The 17385-nt window shown below is 36.8% G+C and overlaps 1 protein-coding gene across 2 annotated transcripts in view; it reads left to right on the forward strand.

Moving 5' to 3' along the window:
- The window catches only part of LOC149563455 (callose synthase 10-like), a 190269-nt gene that overhangs the window by 80037 nt on the left and 92847 nt on the right, over window positions 1-17385 (forward strand). For both annotated transcript variants that reach the window (XM_089826706.1, XM_089826707.1), the window contains exons 21-31: window positions 5242-5291; window positions 5464-5550; window positions 5650-5735; window positions 5914-5941; window positions 6685-6782; window positions 6896-6977; window positions 7133-7293; window positions 7465-7585; window positions 16468-16565; window positions 16706-16796; window positions 17143-17303. In XM_089826706.1, coding sequence (XP_089682832.1) covers window positions 5242-5291; window positions 5464-5550; window positions 5650-5735; window positions 5914-5941; window positions 6685-6782; window positions 6896-6977; window positions 7133-7293; window positions 7465-7585; window positions 16468-16565; window positions 16706-16796; window positions 17143-17303 — 1063 coding nt within the window. The remainder of the gene's footprint in view (window positions 1-5241; window positions 5292-5463; window positions 5551-5649; window positions 5736-5913; window positions 5942-6684; window positions 6783-6895; window positions 6978-7132; window positions 7294-7464; window positions 7586-16467; window positions 16566-16705; window positions 16797-17142; window positions 17304-17385) is intronic.

A 17385-nucleotide genomic window follows, 5' to 3' on the forward strand; every position in this document is an offset into this window, starting at 1 on the left:
ATCATTTCATAGCTGAAACAAGGTAAAACTTAGCGTGGACCTAGCTCTCCATTTTCACGGGTTTTTCTATCATAGTCAGCCCCTCCTAGCAGTATTCACAGCAGGGATTAACGTGGAGATTGGGAGCAGCGGTTGGCATCATATCCTTGTCCCATAGCAGATACACAGCATGGAACTCCTTCAGGACCAAGTTAACAGGCAGTAGATGGTAACAGGAACAGTATATGTGAACTGGCGGTGACTGCAGGAAAGCTCAAAAGGGTAACAGTGAACTCTCACGGCAAGGTCCATATCAAACTCTCTTCCAACTCTCGGCAGTCTTCAGTGAGAAACCAGATCTGTATGTAATCATGTCATCCACTAACAGACACGTATGTATTATGCAACCTCCTAATGCGTAGTCGTTCCCTTGTTTGCATATATATAATATTTGGTAGATTCCCCTCAGCTTGTTTGTATTGCAATCTTTATATATGTATGTAGCAGTAAATATGAGTTTCGAAATAACTGATTCCCATTGATGAACGGCCATCATCTTTGTTAAACATTAGTTAAATCTGTACTACAGTTTTACCTTTAACTTACAGCAGTCGGTGTCTATAAACTGTTTGTTAAAATGTTCGGTTAATGAATCCATTTCTATAATGAAATATAAAGGAGAATATTGCAGTGGTATGACAGTAGTAACCTTGCTTAAGATCTTTGTTTTCTTGACTACTATTTGACAAAGTTCCCACCTGTCAAAGTACACATTATTTGATCAAATCGAGTAGAGAACATTTCAGAGTTCTTCCTGCATGTGGCCTCCCTCCTATGCAACAAATGATAGTTAAAAATTCATACTTAAACCTGCTAATTTTAAACTTCTATAGGGAAGCAAGGTATTTCACCTTATCCTCCCTTCAGCTTGGCAACTCTTTTCCTGACTATTGTATATTCACTTACACTATTTTAAAATCTACTCAAGTGTGTTTTTTTTATTTCCCTTGAAAATGATGTTAATATTCACCACCAACAATAATTAATGTGTATCTCCTCGTTTACTCATTTAATATATCTTTTAGAATGGACATTTTAATTAAAAGAGGAATAAAAAAGGTTGTCAATTTGATGCAACTCCCACCAAAGTAAATAAATGAATAATTTGGTATTTTGCAAAGTGCAATTGGTATTTTTCCACAAAAACTTGCAAGTATGCTTAAAATTACCATACAAAGCTTTCTGCAAAACAATTTTTTCCAGCTCTCATTGAACTCTGGGACTAAAGTTTCTGTAATACTGCCAGCGAAAACTTCTGGTATCAAAATCTTTCAAATGGTGTGGAACGTGTCTCAGATCACTTAAATACCCTCAAATTGAGAAATCTATTTTTTCGGTTGATGAGGATCATATGTGCTCTTGTGTGCTCCTGTGTCAATCTTTCATAACAGGATCAGGGGAGAGTAGTAAGAGATTTTCGATAGTTCTATGGATTTTCCTAAGGTAGGGATGAGGGGATGAGGGGATGTGGGGACAGCAGAGGGATGGTGGGACCCAGGGCTTGAATTTGGGGACTGTGAGGGGACAGCAGAGGGAATGTGGTGGAATGATAGTTGGGGGGCAGTGTTGTTATACAAATTGAGGTGAAATCTGCAATATAAGATCTCTGCTAGTGCCATATGGAAGAGAAACTAGTTTTCATGATATTAAAGCTGGCAATCAATATGTAATGGCATGTACTATATAGCAAGTGATCCGGCTTCCTCCGCAGCGGAGGTGATATTGGTGGTGGTGTTGTGGGAGATGATTACCCCAAGTCCCCAAGTCTTGGAAATGTCCCTCTATTGGTGATGAGGCTTTTTTTGATGAGTCATTGTGAATTAAAGGATTCCCAGGATCTTTGTCTTTTATATTGATGATGGAGCTTGGTGAAAGTGAAGCCAGAGTCCGCCAAATCCCACCAATTTGGTTTATATTTTCTGCCTTCTCAGTGTTGTTTTGCCCCTGTAAAGACTGCAATTGGCTGTAAAAAATAAAAATAAAAAAATAACCGAGAATTTATATATTTATCAAAAGTAAATTACTAAACTAAAACATGAATTCAAAAAATTGCGTTGTTTCAAATTTGAATTACCTTTAGTAGCTCTAGTTCTGAGAATGATGCGAAAATCAAAATAGCTTACAACATGTGGTGGGTTATGGTGAATGTATTGATTTCTTCAGCCTCAACATAGACTTGTCTGATCCAGGCTAATGTTGTTCCTAGCTTATATAGCATGAGGTTGAGTGGGTGCACAACAAAAGGTCTCCAAATTATATGTGAGATCTACAAGTTGTGTAGCAATTCAGCTAACTGCTGCTAGGTCTATCACAGGTTTGGATTGGTTTGAAAGAATCCAATTCACAGATAATTCTACAATGGTTTTGCAATTGAGTCTGATTCTTGGATGTTTTGTACTCGGAATCAGTAAGTAAAACTAGGGCTTCAGCTACTTATATTTTGATGGTTGGATCTCTCTTTCAAATGGCCAATGATTTGAGGCACGAAACCCTCATCTAATAGCGACTAATTTCTGTAATCCTTGTGCACCATTCTGGGATTGGTCACCCTTGTATCTGAAATTACACTTGAATCTGTTGTAAGTAATTCATGATGCCACATTGAGTAGGACCTCAGATTTGTGGTGGTCTTGTTGCCTCATGTCTGATTTATGAAAGTGATTCCTTGGCAAGTTTGCTGATAGCTTTGCTTATCTAATATATGTTGTAGTTGTCTGTATTTCTATTGTTACTCATTCTATAGTCCTCCAGAAACTTTCCCAAAATGCACGTCTTAGAATGAAACAAAAACTAGATCTACATAGGTGATCAGATTGAATGATCTATTGTCTGTTGTTTCCCTATTGCAGACTGTTAAAAGTGTCAGCCACACGGAGATATATATCATCCTAGACTAATCATTGAAGGATAGGGTTTGAAAATATACCTCTAAATAAAATATGATCAGCTAAGTCTAGGGTGTGTTCCAATCTTGTAGAGCAATTCTGGATTTTGTCCTAGCCAACTCTTGATTTCCTCCAAATTCTAATCAAATTCTCTTGATAATGTTGTCTTGCTTCCAAAAACGAAGTATAAGTGCTTGGATGAGGACTCTAGGGCACGAAGATTGGTGCCACTTGTCAAAATTAAAATATTTCTATATTTTTTAACCAAAGATATCCAAGAAGAAGATCCAACTCATTCATAGAGTTTCAAGCTTAGTAGTTGTTTCTGGTTCAGGGTCGGATTTAGGTTTGAGAATCCGATTCATGAACTGTTTTTCCCATTATGATTCGTGAGTACACATGTATATATGTTTATACACACACACATATGCATTATATATATGGTTGTATGTATCTATGTATATATATGGATTCGTGTGCACTTATTCCAAGTTTGGCCCTCGTGGATTTGTGACAGATTCTCCCGGTTACGCATGGATTCATGCAAGGTCTGGCTTTGACCTTGTGGGTTCAGAACCCGAATCCGGAGAAACCCACAGGGTCAAACCTGGACCCTGCATGAATCCGACATGAATCAGTTCGTGAATCTGGACCCAGCACAGACACGGTTCTGGTTCGGGGCACGGATGTACGAATCCGGTAACTAGGGTTGCAAGTCTTAAAAATGAAAAATTTGAATACCCTTGCTTTTTATTTGATTTTCCTTGGTTTGTTTTTCTGTACATTGAATTGCTTAGATAATGAAGTAAATCAAGGAGTAGAATTCAAATAAATTGTAGCCTTGTCCTTGTTGTCACACACACATGAATGACAATGCATTATGAGTGCACTTATATCTCACGACATGATTGTTACCAATCATCTGGTAGTGATATCCTCTGATTCCAGTCTCTGTTTGTTACAACCAACTTTGAATAAGAACATAATTAATACTATCCCACTTCTAATATATATTATATTCAACTAAGGAGGAAGTATAATAAACATTGCACCAGCACACTTATTTTTTTCTCTATCTGTTTGTCACAGTTCATAGCATATGTCTCTAATTATTCAGTTAGGCATAAAGGGAGAAGGAATGACCCTTTTGAATGAACCCAAAAATTAATGTCACTGACATTTCTATCTGAGGCACTAGTCCCTGTGAGGTTGTACACGGCCTTTAGGCATTTATAGTTGTGCCAGGCATAATCGACTGGTAGTTGTTAGAGTCCAACAAATATAAAAGGAATTTCCAATGTAGCTCAAAGTTGTCGGCTGAGAGTCAATGAAGCAAGACAAATGACATGAGAATGATGTCCATGCCCAGACAAAATCTGGTGAGTCTGCAAAGACATAAGAATAATTAAGTAAATCTATGCCCCACCTAGTTTTTAGGGTGGGGTATGCATTCCAGGGATGGATTCTTTTGAATGGAATAGATTTTGTGTCATTGTGTTATGTCTGTGATGTTAATAAGATTCTCTATGATTTGTGGTTATAGATTGTCCAATGTTAATAGACTTTCTGTAAAAGTGTACAGGATCTCTGATAGAGTAATGTTACAAGATTCTGATGATAATTCAGTGTAGGTCCGATATTGAATAGAACTGATTTGAATATTATATATATATGAATGTTGCTGCAGTGAGCAACGTAATTATTAACTAAGCCTGTAATATGCAGTAGTTCCTGCATAACAGTAAATTCTGTATGTGGATTGATAACTCCTGATAATTAATTTAGAACTGCAGACAATCGGTGCTGAAGGTACTCTGAATGCTGTGGTTATTGATTGCATTTCCCATTGGCAGTGAATCACATTTATACAATGTTCAGTAGTTATACCACGTAGAGAGATGAATCTACATGGCTATTGCCATGCAGGGTCATGTCCCTACATGGCATGACCAACCTTTGATTAATAATGGTCTTTACAACCATTCGAAAGGTGCTATAGTTAAGAATACTGATCATCCTGTTTGAGTTTATCAGGTGTTACAAAGAAGCCCGATCAGATCATATTTGATTTATTACTTTGGATATATATATATATATATAACTAACTTGTACAGAAGTTAATATATATACATACAATATGATCTGTGGATGATTCAATTCGACTGATGCTACCTCCTTTAACACTTTCCTTTCTGTATTTTTTTTATGACTGATACATTTATTTGTTTTTTGAATATGCCACTGGTGATGAACTAGAGTATTGGTTGACATTCAAATTAGCATAGTGGTGGAATTAATCTAATTCATCAATTTGCAGACAATCATAATTCCTTGACTATTCTGAGTCTGTGGGCCCCTGTGTTTGCTGTGAGTATTATACCTTACCAGCTTTGTTTATGAATATAAATTATTGGATGTATGATTCCTCTTAGTGTAGACAAATTTTTATTATGTATTATATTTAGCATTTAAATTTTCTTGATACACTGGTTTTATTGTTTATTAGTTACATAAAAATATTTATTTTAATGATTTGCAGATTTATGTGCTGGACCTTCACATTTTCTATACTCTCTTATCTGCCATTGTTGGGGGTCTTATTGGAGCACGAGCACGACTGGGAGAGGTGAATACAGAATTCTTTCATTCTCTTTTTTTAGTGCTTGTCATTCTGTCATGTGTGAAATATCTGTGACAATATTTTATTGTGTTTTTCCTTTCACAGATACGATCAATTGAGATGGTTCACAAGCGATTTGAGAGTTTTCCGGAAGCATTTGTAAAAAACCTTTTCCCATCAAAACTAAACAGGTGAATTTTATTGACATTATTTTTTTCTTCTTATATTGCAACATGCTAATCTGATGAAAACTATGAAATTGGTCTGAAGAAAAACCAAAATTTGTTACTCATGTCTTTCTGGTTCAAATCAGTGAATTTCTGCTTTTTATAGTTCCCTTTATGTCTTAAAAGCGCATTCTTATTGCAGGCTAGAAGGTGATAGAGCTGCTGCACAGGTGAAGCATTTATACTGGGATTGAAGTTTCAAACAATTATAAGACATGATTATGTTCAAGCAGTAGTATGATTCTTATTTGGAAAGAATAATGAATTTATTCTGATATCTATAATATGAAGTAATCTTTGAGGGTATCTTCTACGAGAGCTGACTTTAACTTGTAGCTTTTTATTTGATGGTCTTTTTAGATTAGATTAATTTTCATTTTACTAAGATATTACAGTAATGGCCTCTCATCTCTATCAATTAACTTGAATAAAGTAGAGCAAGATGGAAGAGAATATAGTATGGTAGGAAGAGTGCTTAGTATTGTTCATATTATAAATCAAAAAGTTACTCAGGAAAGTCTCAATATTTGTTCAGAATCAAATGTTGGAATTTTAGATGCCCTTATATGTCATATGACTTAAATAGCTTTACAGGCTATTCAGGTAACATTATGGATGGATTATTAAATTGTAATGATTCTTAAATCAACAAACTTGTGCCGCATGTACATATTGAGCATCAATAAAGAAAATAATATGAAAATTTACATTCTTTTTTCAGGGTTTACTTTGAGAAGTACTTTTTGTCATTTTAATTTATTAGAACATTATCTGTTTTTTTCTGTTGGAGTTGAGACACATTTGTTTTGCACATGTTATTTATCACATGAACTTTTTTCGCACTTTAATATTAGGTCCTGATTTAGGTAACTTATTTTTATTTGTATCTTCTGGGTACTCCTTGTTGGTCCAGCCATCTTCAGGTGTGAATAAGAGTTACGCTTCTAAGTTTTCTCCTATCTGGAATGAAATTGTTAAAAGCCTCCGTGAAGAAGATTATATAACTAATCGGTAAATTGTTAATATATTTCAATTTAATTAGATTGAAACATGTTCATGATATTTAAAATCAACTTGTAAATAATTAACCAATTTATTTCTTATATCTGCTCACAACGTTTCAGTGAGATGGAATTGCTTCTCATACCAAGTAATAGTGGTGGCTTAAATCTAGTACAGTGGCCGTTATTTCTTTTGTCCAGCAAGGTAAATTTCATGATGCTGGTATTGCTTATTAAGTTTAGAGTTCATCTTTATGCTTCTATTTGTTTCATGCTCCTAAGTTCCTTGATATGGAGTGTTGAAATTTGCATATTATCATAGAGTTGAGTACTTACGGGTTTTCTCTTTTACTGTGACAGATTTTTATGGCAATAGATCTAGCTGTGGAGTGCAAAGACTCGCAGATGGAATTGTGGACAAAAATCACAAGAGATGAATATATGGGCTATGCAGTTGTTGAATGCTATTGTAATGTGGAGAGGATACTGAAATCATTGTTAAATGATGAGGGAAGATTATGGTATGTTTTGACATGTTTTTATATCAACAGATTGCAAAACATTTCACAATTTTTATCATGCAAAGATTAGGGAGTAGGATATATTGATACCATTGTTTTATTTTTATGCTACCGTGGATTTAGATTTTCTTAGTTAGCAGAACTGAATCATTTTACATCTGTGGATTACAGGGTTGATAGGTTATTTCGCGATGCAAAGGAGAGTATAGAAGAGCTATTTTTAGTAGCCAATTTTCAACTGAACAAACTGCCTCTTCTGTTGTCCAGAATTACTGCACTGACTGGACTCCTTGTAAGTTAGGTTAACTGATATCATTTTTCTGCTGGCCTATTGTGGAGTTTATTTTGTTTGAATTGCCAGATTTGAAGGAGCAACATGTGTAAAATCTGTCCATGAACATAATTATACGAACATATGAATTATTTTTCTCTCAAACAGGAAATTTTTGTAGTTTTTAGGAAGAGGTGGACATGATTGTCTGAGTACAGTCAGGTAGTATATCCATTTCACATATTACCCGTTAAATATAAATAAAAAGGGTTTATATTAGCATGTGCACTAGTGAAATCAATATAGTTTATTTCACTGCTATTCATCAAGAAAACTAATATCATCAACTGGTTATTTGGAAGCTAAGCTACTGGTTTTGGCATGGGTTCAAAGGTTCAGTTCGTGGGGTCAGTCAACTTTTCTAGGGATTGGATTCATCCATACAAAAGATATAAAAATCAGAAATATATACATATTTGCAGCAGTAATTAATCTAGAAATGCACGGCCATAAAATAAAATAGTAAAATATATCCCCATATTTATAGTCAACCTCGAACTAAATGACATATATTAAAGCAAAAAAATAATATTGTCAAGTGTCAACAATTAGCTGTCATTGATCAAATATCATATGGGTCATAAAAAAATCATCATCGTCAATATTAAATGATTAATTTTGTGGGAAATTGGAAGAAACACAATAGTGCCACTGACAGTACCATTGGCACTAGCACTCTCATCTCATGCTCACTTTGATCTAGGTGGAAATGATCTGTTTATCATTGTAGAAGTTAGGTCCTGCTCCATTTCATTTGCAAGGCTTTCGAAATCTTTTGCATCATTTTCAAAATCTTCAAGCTCTTCAAGTACCGGCTCAAATATGTCTTCTTGCATGTACATATTTTCGTCTTTTTCAACTACATTACACCACGCTACTGGATTAGTAATATACACAATTTTAATGACCTTATTTGTACAAGAGCAATTGAGAGCTATGTGGCCTAGTTTACTGCATCTGTAGCAAATAATTGTTTTGGATTGAGGCTACAGAGTTTCCATTTTTGCATATAAGTTTCCAGCTTGTGGGATTTTGGATTATAACATGTCTTGTAGGTAGAGCCAAAATTATTGCAACCATACGTCTTGTTTTCATCATATTGGGGTGCTAGTCTATTAGCTGCTTGTTTTGTAAATATATAGCAGCATATTTTTTGTTCTTCGATAAACTTGTCTACTTCTTCTCTATCATACTAGATAAGGTTTGGACGAGTTGATCTTCAAGCTTAATTAATAGACTTCTAAATTTTCTATAACCTCTTACCTAAGAAGCAACTAATAGACATGCATCATCAGCAACAACAATCCACTCGTCAGCGACTTGTTAGGACCTCTTGGACTTCTCTACATACAGACAATTATCCTTCGGTTTTGAGCTGGTTTTTGACGCATGCGGACCACTAGATGTTTTGTGGTCTCTCTTTTGTGGTGTTGTTTCTCTTTCTTTGCTTCTTGCTCTGTTGGTTTCCTTTTTCTCGGACATCGTTTGGTGGTCCTGTTGCCTTCTGGCCTTTGTTTGTACTTTTAGTCCCTTAGGCCTGTTTGTGGTCTCTTGTTGGACATTAATAATTTATCTTGTCTTATTTTACATAAATTCTTAAGTTACCGATTCCGGTATGGATGTGGATGTGTTTTTAGGTACAAGAACGTGGTCTACAGATGTGTGAATTATTTTTTGGGGGTTTTGGTTGCAGTTTGGTGCGTTTATTTATATATACAAGATAAGATAGATTTATTAATGTCCAACAAAAAGGACACAACTGAGAAGATTACAAGCAACAAGATCACCAAATGGTGTTCGAGAAAGAGCTAACCAAGAGTAAATAGGAAAGCAAAAGTGAAAGAAAACCACCAAGGCAAGGACTCGGTGGATCCTTGGTGGGAAGAAGTCCGATGTTGAAGGGTAGATGCCAACTCGATCAAGAGTCTTAGCCCATCTTTGAGTACAGCTAGAGGAGTGGCACCGTCGAGTGAATCCGTTGCAAGGTCTCATAGATTTGGAGTGACAATGGTATTAGTGTTGGACGAACGCTTTACGCCCTGTGTAGGAGGCAAGCGTGAGGAAAAGACAGTGATAAGCTGATCCGAGACCTAGCTCTGGGGGAAAACAAGCGATAGAGTGTGGTCACGAAGTTGCATAGCCTTATGAAGGTAAAGCATAGGACACCTCTAATCTGTGTATCTAAAAAAAGTAAAGAGGGACTGACACTCTAAATAGGCAGTAATATCTCCCTCTAATCTCGTAGTAGATGGGGCACCAGAAAATGAAGTGGGTCTCCGTTTTTTCTTGAGCCAAGGTACACAATCGAAAAATTCGAGGCCTAGCTCTGGGGAAAAAGGAGCTATGAAGTGTGGTTGTGGAGCCTCATGAAGTTAAATTGCAGGACACCTCTGATCCATGTATTTGAAAAAAGTAGAGGGATCGACACTCTCTAAAGAGGAAGTAATATCTCCCTCTAATCTTGTAGTAGACGGGGCAATGAAAAATGAAGTGGGTCTTCGTTTCCGTCTCAGCTAAGGTACACAAACGAAAAATTTGACCCTCCCTATCAATGTGGTCATCAGTCAGAATTCACAGCCTATGTGCCAACTCAAAAGGAACCTAGGGAGATACATGGGGGGTGACTCAAACACCGAGACAAGTTGCGTTGGCACATTGTATTCCTGTCCTAGATATTATGTAATTGCTTAGTAGAGAAGGCCATCCATAGACGTAATCCCTCGATGGGATAACTCTAGGTTGTGATAATGTACCCTCTATAGATATCATGTCTATAGGTAATGCTCGTTCAACTCCTGTTGCGAGGCAAGGAGGAGAGTGGAAAGGGGGGGGAGGGGAGGTTGTCAATCTCAATCCCGATCAATCTCAACAGAGTGGTGGCTTGGGTGTACCAACAAGCGGTGGTGGCCGTGACTGGGTTAGCAATGACAACAAATTAGTAGTAGGCAAGGTAGGAGTAGGGGCGACAACCATTCATAGAGTCTACAAAACCACGAAGATGGTGATGAAACCAAATGAATTAAAGATGGCTCCAAGTCTGAAGGGGTAGGCTCCAAACTTAGCAAGAATAATACTGTGTGGGGTGAATCGATGATATCTGATGATACATTGGACGAAAGGTGTTTGAACTTGCTCGATTGATATCGTTGTTTTCCCTTAGATTTCCTTCCTTATATGTGTCTTCTTCTACACAAAACTCATCTACAAAGAACTCTACAAATTTGTCCATTGAATTAGTATGATTATAGACAACCTCATCTTTTTTCTCTCCATATTTAGCTTGCCAGTAGTGAGATGTTATAATCCATAAATATTGTACAAAAAATCCTACTGTTTGGTGTTGTGTTTTACTAGCCTTCCGTCCTATTGTGAGAAATGTATTGGTTTGAGCTCTTATTATATTTATGATTCTACTAGACTGTCGTGATTATCAATAGTATATACCAATATAGCAAGGAGTCAATGGAATATTCATCATCATCATCATCATGGTAATAGGACATGCAATAGTTATCGTTCCTTTTCTTACACAAAATAATTCATGTGGATTTATGATAGCCTTTTTTGTTTTTTGTTTTCATTTTCAAGCCAATGTAAACTTGCTTCTGGATCTGCCAGTTGATGATCAATCCCATTTAGATTATATCCCACTGTATGTACTTTGCATATCATTCAAACAATGATCAACCATCGTAGGCATTTCTGTAGTACTCTGCCTGTCTTCTTGAACATTCAAAATTTTCTAAGGAAAATTGACCCAACTTATCAGCTTTAGAACTTATTTTGTTAATAGTTCGCTTAATATATTTCACATCTGTGCACAAAATCATCAAAGTTCTCCTATAAATGTTGAGAAAATCTAGCCAAATTATTTGTCTTTAAATTACTAATTTGATGTAGGAGCATCCTGGGGTAGTTGGCAATCCTGTATGTTGGAGTGGCTTTTGACCTTGGAGTTGGCAAACTTGGTTGAAAGGGGGTGACGCTTAGTCATTATTGGGGTAGTTCTCGGCTGTAATTTCATCCGGGGAACTCAATGAATGAAGGAATTGAGTGACCTTGTTGGTGCTCGGTTGATGATCTGCTCAGTGGAACTCATGCTCAGTGAATAGGGAGCTCAGTGGATGTGCTTGCTCGGTGTATACTCTACATGCTCGGTGGTGGTTGTTGTTTTTCAGTGGTTTAATGCGTTGAATGAGTGTTCTTGAGATATTTTGATCAACCGACTTGGGTATTTAATTTGTGTTGCACCTAATTGTGACGTGGATCGATCGTTGGTTGTGTGGTGACCTATTTTGGGTCGTGGTTCTTTCTCCTATGTGAATTTAATGATTGTTGTAAGCCAACTAATGCATATTGTGTTTATTTGAGTTCTATAAGTTTCTATTTGCAACAGGCCAACTTGTGGCCGTGCAAGTATAAAAGAAGGGTTTGGGGTAGTGTTGTAGGAGGTGTTGGGGAAGAGTTTGAGTAAGCGAGTCAGCTAGAGAGGAGTGGCTGAGAGGAGCGAGTTTAGCAAAGCTAGTAGCTGAGTGTGCGCCTAGGAAACTAGAAGGTTGCTTGGTGGCTTGCGAGCACAAGTTTTACAAATCTGGGCTAGCTAGGGTTTGTTTGGATCTTGTGAGAACTATTACTGTAATTGCTTATGTAGTTGGCCATAATCGGGAAGGCCTTATAGCCTAAGACATTGCATGTAATCAGTTGTTGATGAATATAAGAGTTGGATTTTTGTCAAACCTATGTTATTGTTCGATTTTCCACTGTGTGGTTATTTGTTGGGGTCTTGGTTACCTCCATCGGGGGTTCACTTGCCTTGCACTGGATTCGGTGACATCGGACCCCGGTTTGATTTGGTTGGTGATTGTTAGAGAATGGTTGTAGAGATTCTGTGCAATTTTTATTGTAGATCCATATTCTTGGACTTCTAAAACCTTTCTTGTTGTTTGTGTGATGTGGCAGGTTGCGATTTGACTTGCAAACAACTTGGGTTTGTCACAAGGTGCTTGGGTAGCATTTATTGCAGAGGGTTTTCAAAGATCTTGAAAGATGCCTCCGAGAAGATTAGACCCTAGGACAATTGCAGATCTCTGTGATGCAATGGAGACTAAGATTTTAGAGAAGGTTGGATCAAATTTCAGATCTGAGCTGGAGTTGATGAAGAATGATATGGTCCCTGAGATCATGAGGGCTATAGCTAGTGCCGAGGAACGTGGGTATGGAAGATGGTTATGAGGAAGTTGCTGAAGACTTTGAGGTTGTTGGATCTAGTGGTGAAGATAGAGGTGATTGGATGGAGAGATTTGTGGAATACAAAAGTGGTTGGTTGGATAGATCTAGAGCTCGGGTGAAATTAAAGCGTAAGATGGAGGTTTCTAATTTTTCAAGTACTTTGAGTCCTAAGGACTTGATTGATTGGATTGATGAGTTGGAAGAGTACTTTGAGTTAGAAGATATTGGAGACCGCTCAGAGTGAGGTTGTTACAAACTAATTTGAAAGGACATGTTGCTTTGTGGTGGAAAGAATTACAATGAGATAGAGAAGAAGAATGAAGATCACTCGGTGGAGATTGATGGTTAGAAAATTGAAGGCCAAGTTCATTCCCGATGATTATGAACTTGAGTTGTTTAAGAGGTTGTAGATGTGAAGGAGGAGGATATGATTGTGAAGGATTATACTAAGGAGTTTTATAAGTTGACTATTCAGTCTGGACATAGAGAACTTTGTAAAGGAAAAGGTGGTTAGGTATATTAATGGTTTGAGATTAAATATTTAGGATGAGATTGACATGTTGAAGATTGATTTGTTGAGGATGCTTATCAATATGCTTTGAAGGCACAAGATAAGTTGAAGAGAAGAGATCAAGGTAATTCCCGAGGGAAGGAGAAGTAGGAACACTCAGTGAAAGATAAACCGATTGCTGAAGATGAACCAAAACCTATTGAACTGAGGAGAAGAAGAGGTAGAGGTGGATTTAAGGGTACTTGATGTGGTGAAGGACATAGATCTTTTGAATGTCCCAATGCTGATAGGAAAGTCAGTGATAGAAGAGCTATTGTGGTGAATGAGAATGAGGACTAGGTGAATGAGCTCGAGGTGAAGGATAACTTGTTGGTTTGGCAAGTATTGCTCAGGAAGAAGGTTGTAGAACCTTGTCACAGGAGGAGTTTGTTCAGGACTCGATGCAAGCCTCGAGGTAAATGCTGGAATGTGATTGTGGGTAGTGGTGGTATTGATAACCTAGTTGCTAATGAGATGGTTTAGAAACTTGTTTTGAAGAGAGTGAGCCATCCTTGTCCATGTAGGATCAATTGGTTACAAGATGAACATGCTTTAGAAGTGAGGGACAGTGTCTTGTTAATTTTCAGATTGGGCAGTATGTGGATTAGTTGTTGTGTGATATTGTGGACATGAGTAGTTGCCCCATATTACTTGGTAGACCTTGGCTATATGATTGTAAGGATGTACAGGATTGTGTCAAGAATGTATTTACTGTTGAGAAGGGTGGTAGAAAGTTTTCCTTGATTCCTTTTTAGGATGCAAAACTTGTTAGGAGGAATCCGAGTTTCGATAGGCGATTTGAGTTGAAGGATTGTTGAAGGGTTACAGATCAACATGTAATACACACCTGTGGTGCACCGAGGACAAATGTGGAAAGGAAAGATGTGAAGTTGTCTGTTGCAGAAAAGGATTTGTAGAAGTGGAGCATGGGCAAGAGCATAGAAGTTGATAACTTGGAAGACATGTATGTGAAGAATCAATATGGGGTTTAGATGTTGAATCCTGGAAGATATTCGTCTAGCTAGTGAGAACATCTTTTCATACCTGGGGTAGTTGGCAATCTTGTATGTTGGAGTAGCTTTTGATCTTGGAGTTGGCGAACTCAGCTGAAAGGGGGTGATGTTCGGTCACTATTGGAGTAGTTTTCGGTTGTAGTTTCACCCGAGGAACTCAGTGACTAAAGGAACTCAATGATTGTGTTGGTGCTTGGTTAATGATCTACTTGGTGGATCTAGTGCTTGATGAATAGGCATGCTCGGTGGTTTAATGCCCCAACTGGGTGTTCTTGAGAGAATTTGATCAATCGACTTGGGTATTTAATTTGTGTTGTACTTGATCATGACGTGTATCGATCGTGAGTTGTGTGGGGACCTATTTTGGGTCTTGGTTCTTTCTCCTATGTGCATTTAATGATTGTTGTGTTTATTTGAGTTCTAGAAGTTTCTATTTGTAACAGGTCGACTTGTAGCTGTGCAAGTATAAAAGAAGGGTTTGGTGTAGTATTCTAAGAGGTGGTGGGGGAGACTCTAAGTAAGCAAGTCAGCTAGAGAGGAGTAACCGAGAGGAGCGAGTTTAGCAAAGCTAGTAGCTGAGTGTGGGCTTAGGAAACAAGAAGGTTGCTTGGTGGCTTGCGAGCACAAGTTTAGATCTTTCTTGGGGTTTCTACCATATTGTTGTTGTGTTAGAGATCTGACTTAGGTAGGGTTTGTTTGGATCTTGTAAGATCTTGCAGAACTATTATTGTAATTGCTTACATTTTTGGCCATAACAGGGAAGGCCTTACAACCCGACACATTGCATGTAATCAGTTGTTGATGAATATAAGAGTTGGATTTCTGTCAAACCTATACTATTGTTCAATTTTTCGTTGTCTGGTTATTTGCTAGGGGCTTGTCATCTCCATTGGTGGTTCACTTGGCCTTGCAGTACGTCACGATTTCTGACTAGGTTCTTTGTCTTCATGGTTGCTAGGATGAAATCCATACGGGAATTGATTGGTATATCCATGAGATGATTTATAATGAACTTTCAAGGGAGGTCATACCCCATCTTTGTAGAATATAACACCATTTTTTTATAATAAGATAAGTATTTTCTCTAGGTAGAGTCATACTCATCATAGTAAATGGTGAATTAGATTTGCTCTTTTGTTACCTCTCTTAGAAGGATCTGGGCCATTGATAGGTTGTTGGTCATCGTCCATTTTAATATATGAGTGGGCCTTTTTATCTAAAATTGCTCCATTATTGAATGATATGGATGGTTCAAAAGTATGACAAGGAGAAGCAAGAATTGAATGATTTAAAAGCATAGCACATTGTTAATAAATTTTTTTAAATTTAAAATTTAGAGGCTATATATAATATTTAGACGCACACACATGCACACCAATAGTCAAGGTGAAATTTTTTTGTCCCCCTATATCCATGCCTGTACTTGAATCTGGAGCTTAGGTGTAATGCTGCTATTTACAAGCTGCAGCCAGAAATTCAAATAACCATCATATAGGAATTTGAAATGTATTGATAGTTATTATCTGTGGTGTACAAAACAATTTGAAAGCCACATTATGTAGGTATATGAATCTCAACATGTGGAGACATTTACCTTAGGTTAATAATAATTTCTTTAAGAAAAGGAATATTCTGTGTCGAAAACTGCTAGCAAGGAAAGTTCCATAAAATATGACATCTCACATTATATTATTGGTCCATTTCATGAATAATTTATTTATATGACAAACATCAATTGTACTTGATTTAAACTAGTGAGGTATGTGTGCATGAATGTATGAAGCAATGATGGTATTATTCTTAGCTTGCTCAATTTCTGTGCATTATTTGTCTTTTAATAGCTTTTGAATTAGCTTTTCTATATCATGACAATTATCTGTAAATCAATTCAATTCTAATACTTGAGTGCTGCAGATTTTTGAACCATTTGTGCTTTTTGGGCATTAACTTAGAGTAGGAGTGAACAACTTAACCTTACTATATCTATCCTCATTAACTTAAAAACTTATTTTGACTTCAACTCATGACTTATATAATTTCTGTTGAAGCAGATGCATGATGAAACACCTGCTCTAGCAAAGGGGGCTGTGACAGCCATGCAAGATCTTTATGATGTAGTCATCCATGATTTACTGTCAAACAGTTTAAGGTATTATCAGAAATCTTTTTTTTGTTGTTGATCATTTTCCTTTACTCCCCAGGTCAAGGTATCTGTACATGAGTTATCTCACCTTAATATTCAATGTATTTCATTTTATTGGTACAATAATTTGTCTTATTGAATGTTAGAGAGTATTATGATACCTGGGGAATTGTTACAAAAGCAAGGAATGAAGGGCGTCTCTTCTCAAGGATGGAGTGGCCTAAAGATATGGAAATTGTATGTGATCCAGAAAACTCAAATAAGAATGAGGGTGTTCTGATTTACTTGTTTTGTTGTTCAGTTTTCTTTTAAATTTGTTTCGGCCTTCACCTATTTAGATTATACTCACTGGGCTTTCACTTAGTTATTCAGCACTATTTATTGTTTTATTGGGAAAGTTAGACCCGTACTTCTTTTCATAAATAATTTTATTTTTCTTTGGCCAGATTTTTTACTAGTGTGAAAAGTATAGGACTACCAGATGCGCCTGAATTTGTCTCCTTTGTTTTATTTATTGGTTGATGCATAATTTCAAATGCAGAAATCCAGTAATTTGAATTTTTGTTTTGTATGTTGAATGCAGAAAGAGCAGATAAAGAGGTTGCACTTGCTACTAACAATCAAGGACTATGCTGTGAACATCCCTAAGAATTTAGAGGCAAGACGCCGGCTACAATTTTTTACAAACTCGTTATTCATGGATATGGCACCTGCAAAACCTGTGCAAGAGATTTTATCCTTTAGGTGAATAAACTGTAGTTAGGTTTTTACTGGGAATGACTTATTCCACTATTTATATATCTCTTCAATAATACTATTAAATGCA

Source organism: Cupressus sempervirens, chromosome 4 (assembly GCF_028749045.1).
Source record: "Cupressus sempervirens isolate cs-2001-9-10 chromosome 4, ASM2874904v1, whole genome shotgun sequence".
NCBI classification, from domain to species: domain Eukaryota; kingdom Viridiplantae; phylum Streptophyta; class Pinopsida; order Cupressales; family Cupressaceae; genus Cupressus; species Cupressus sempervirens.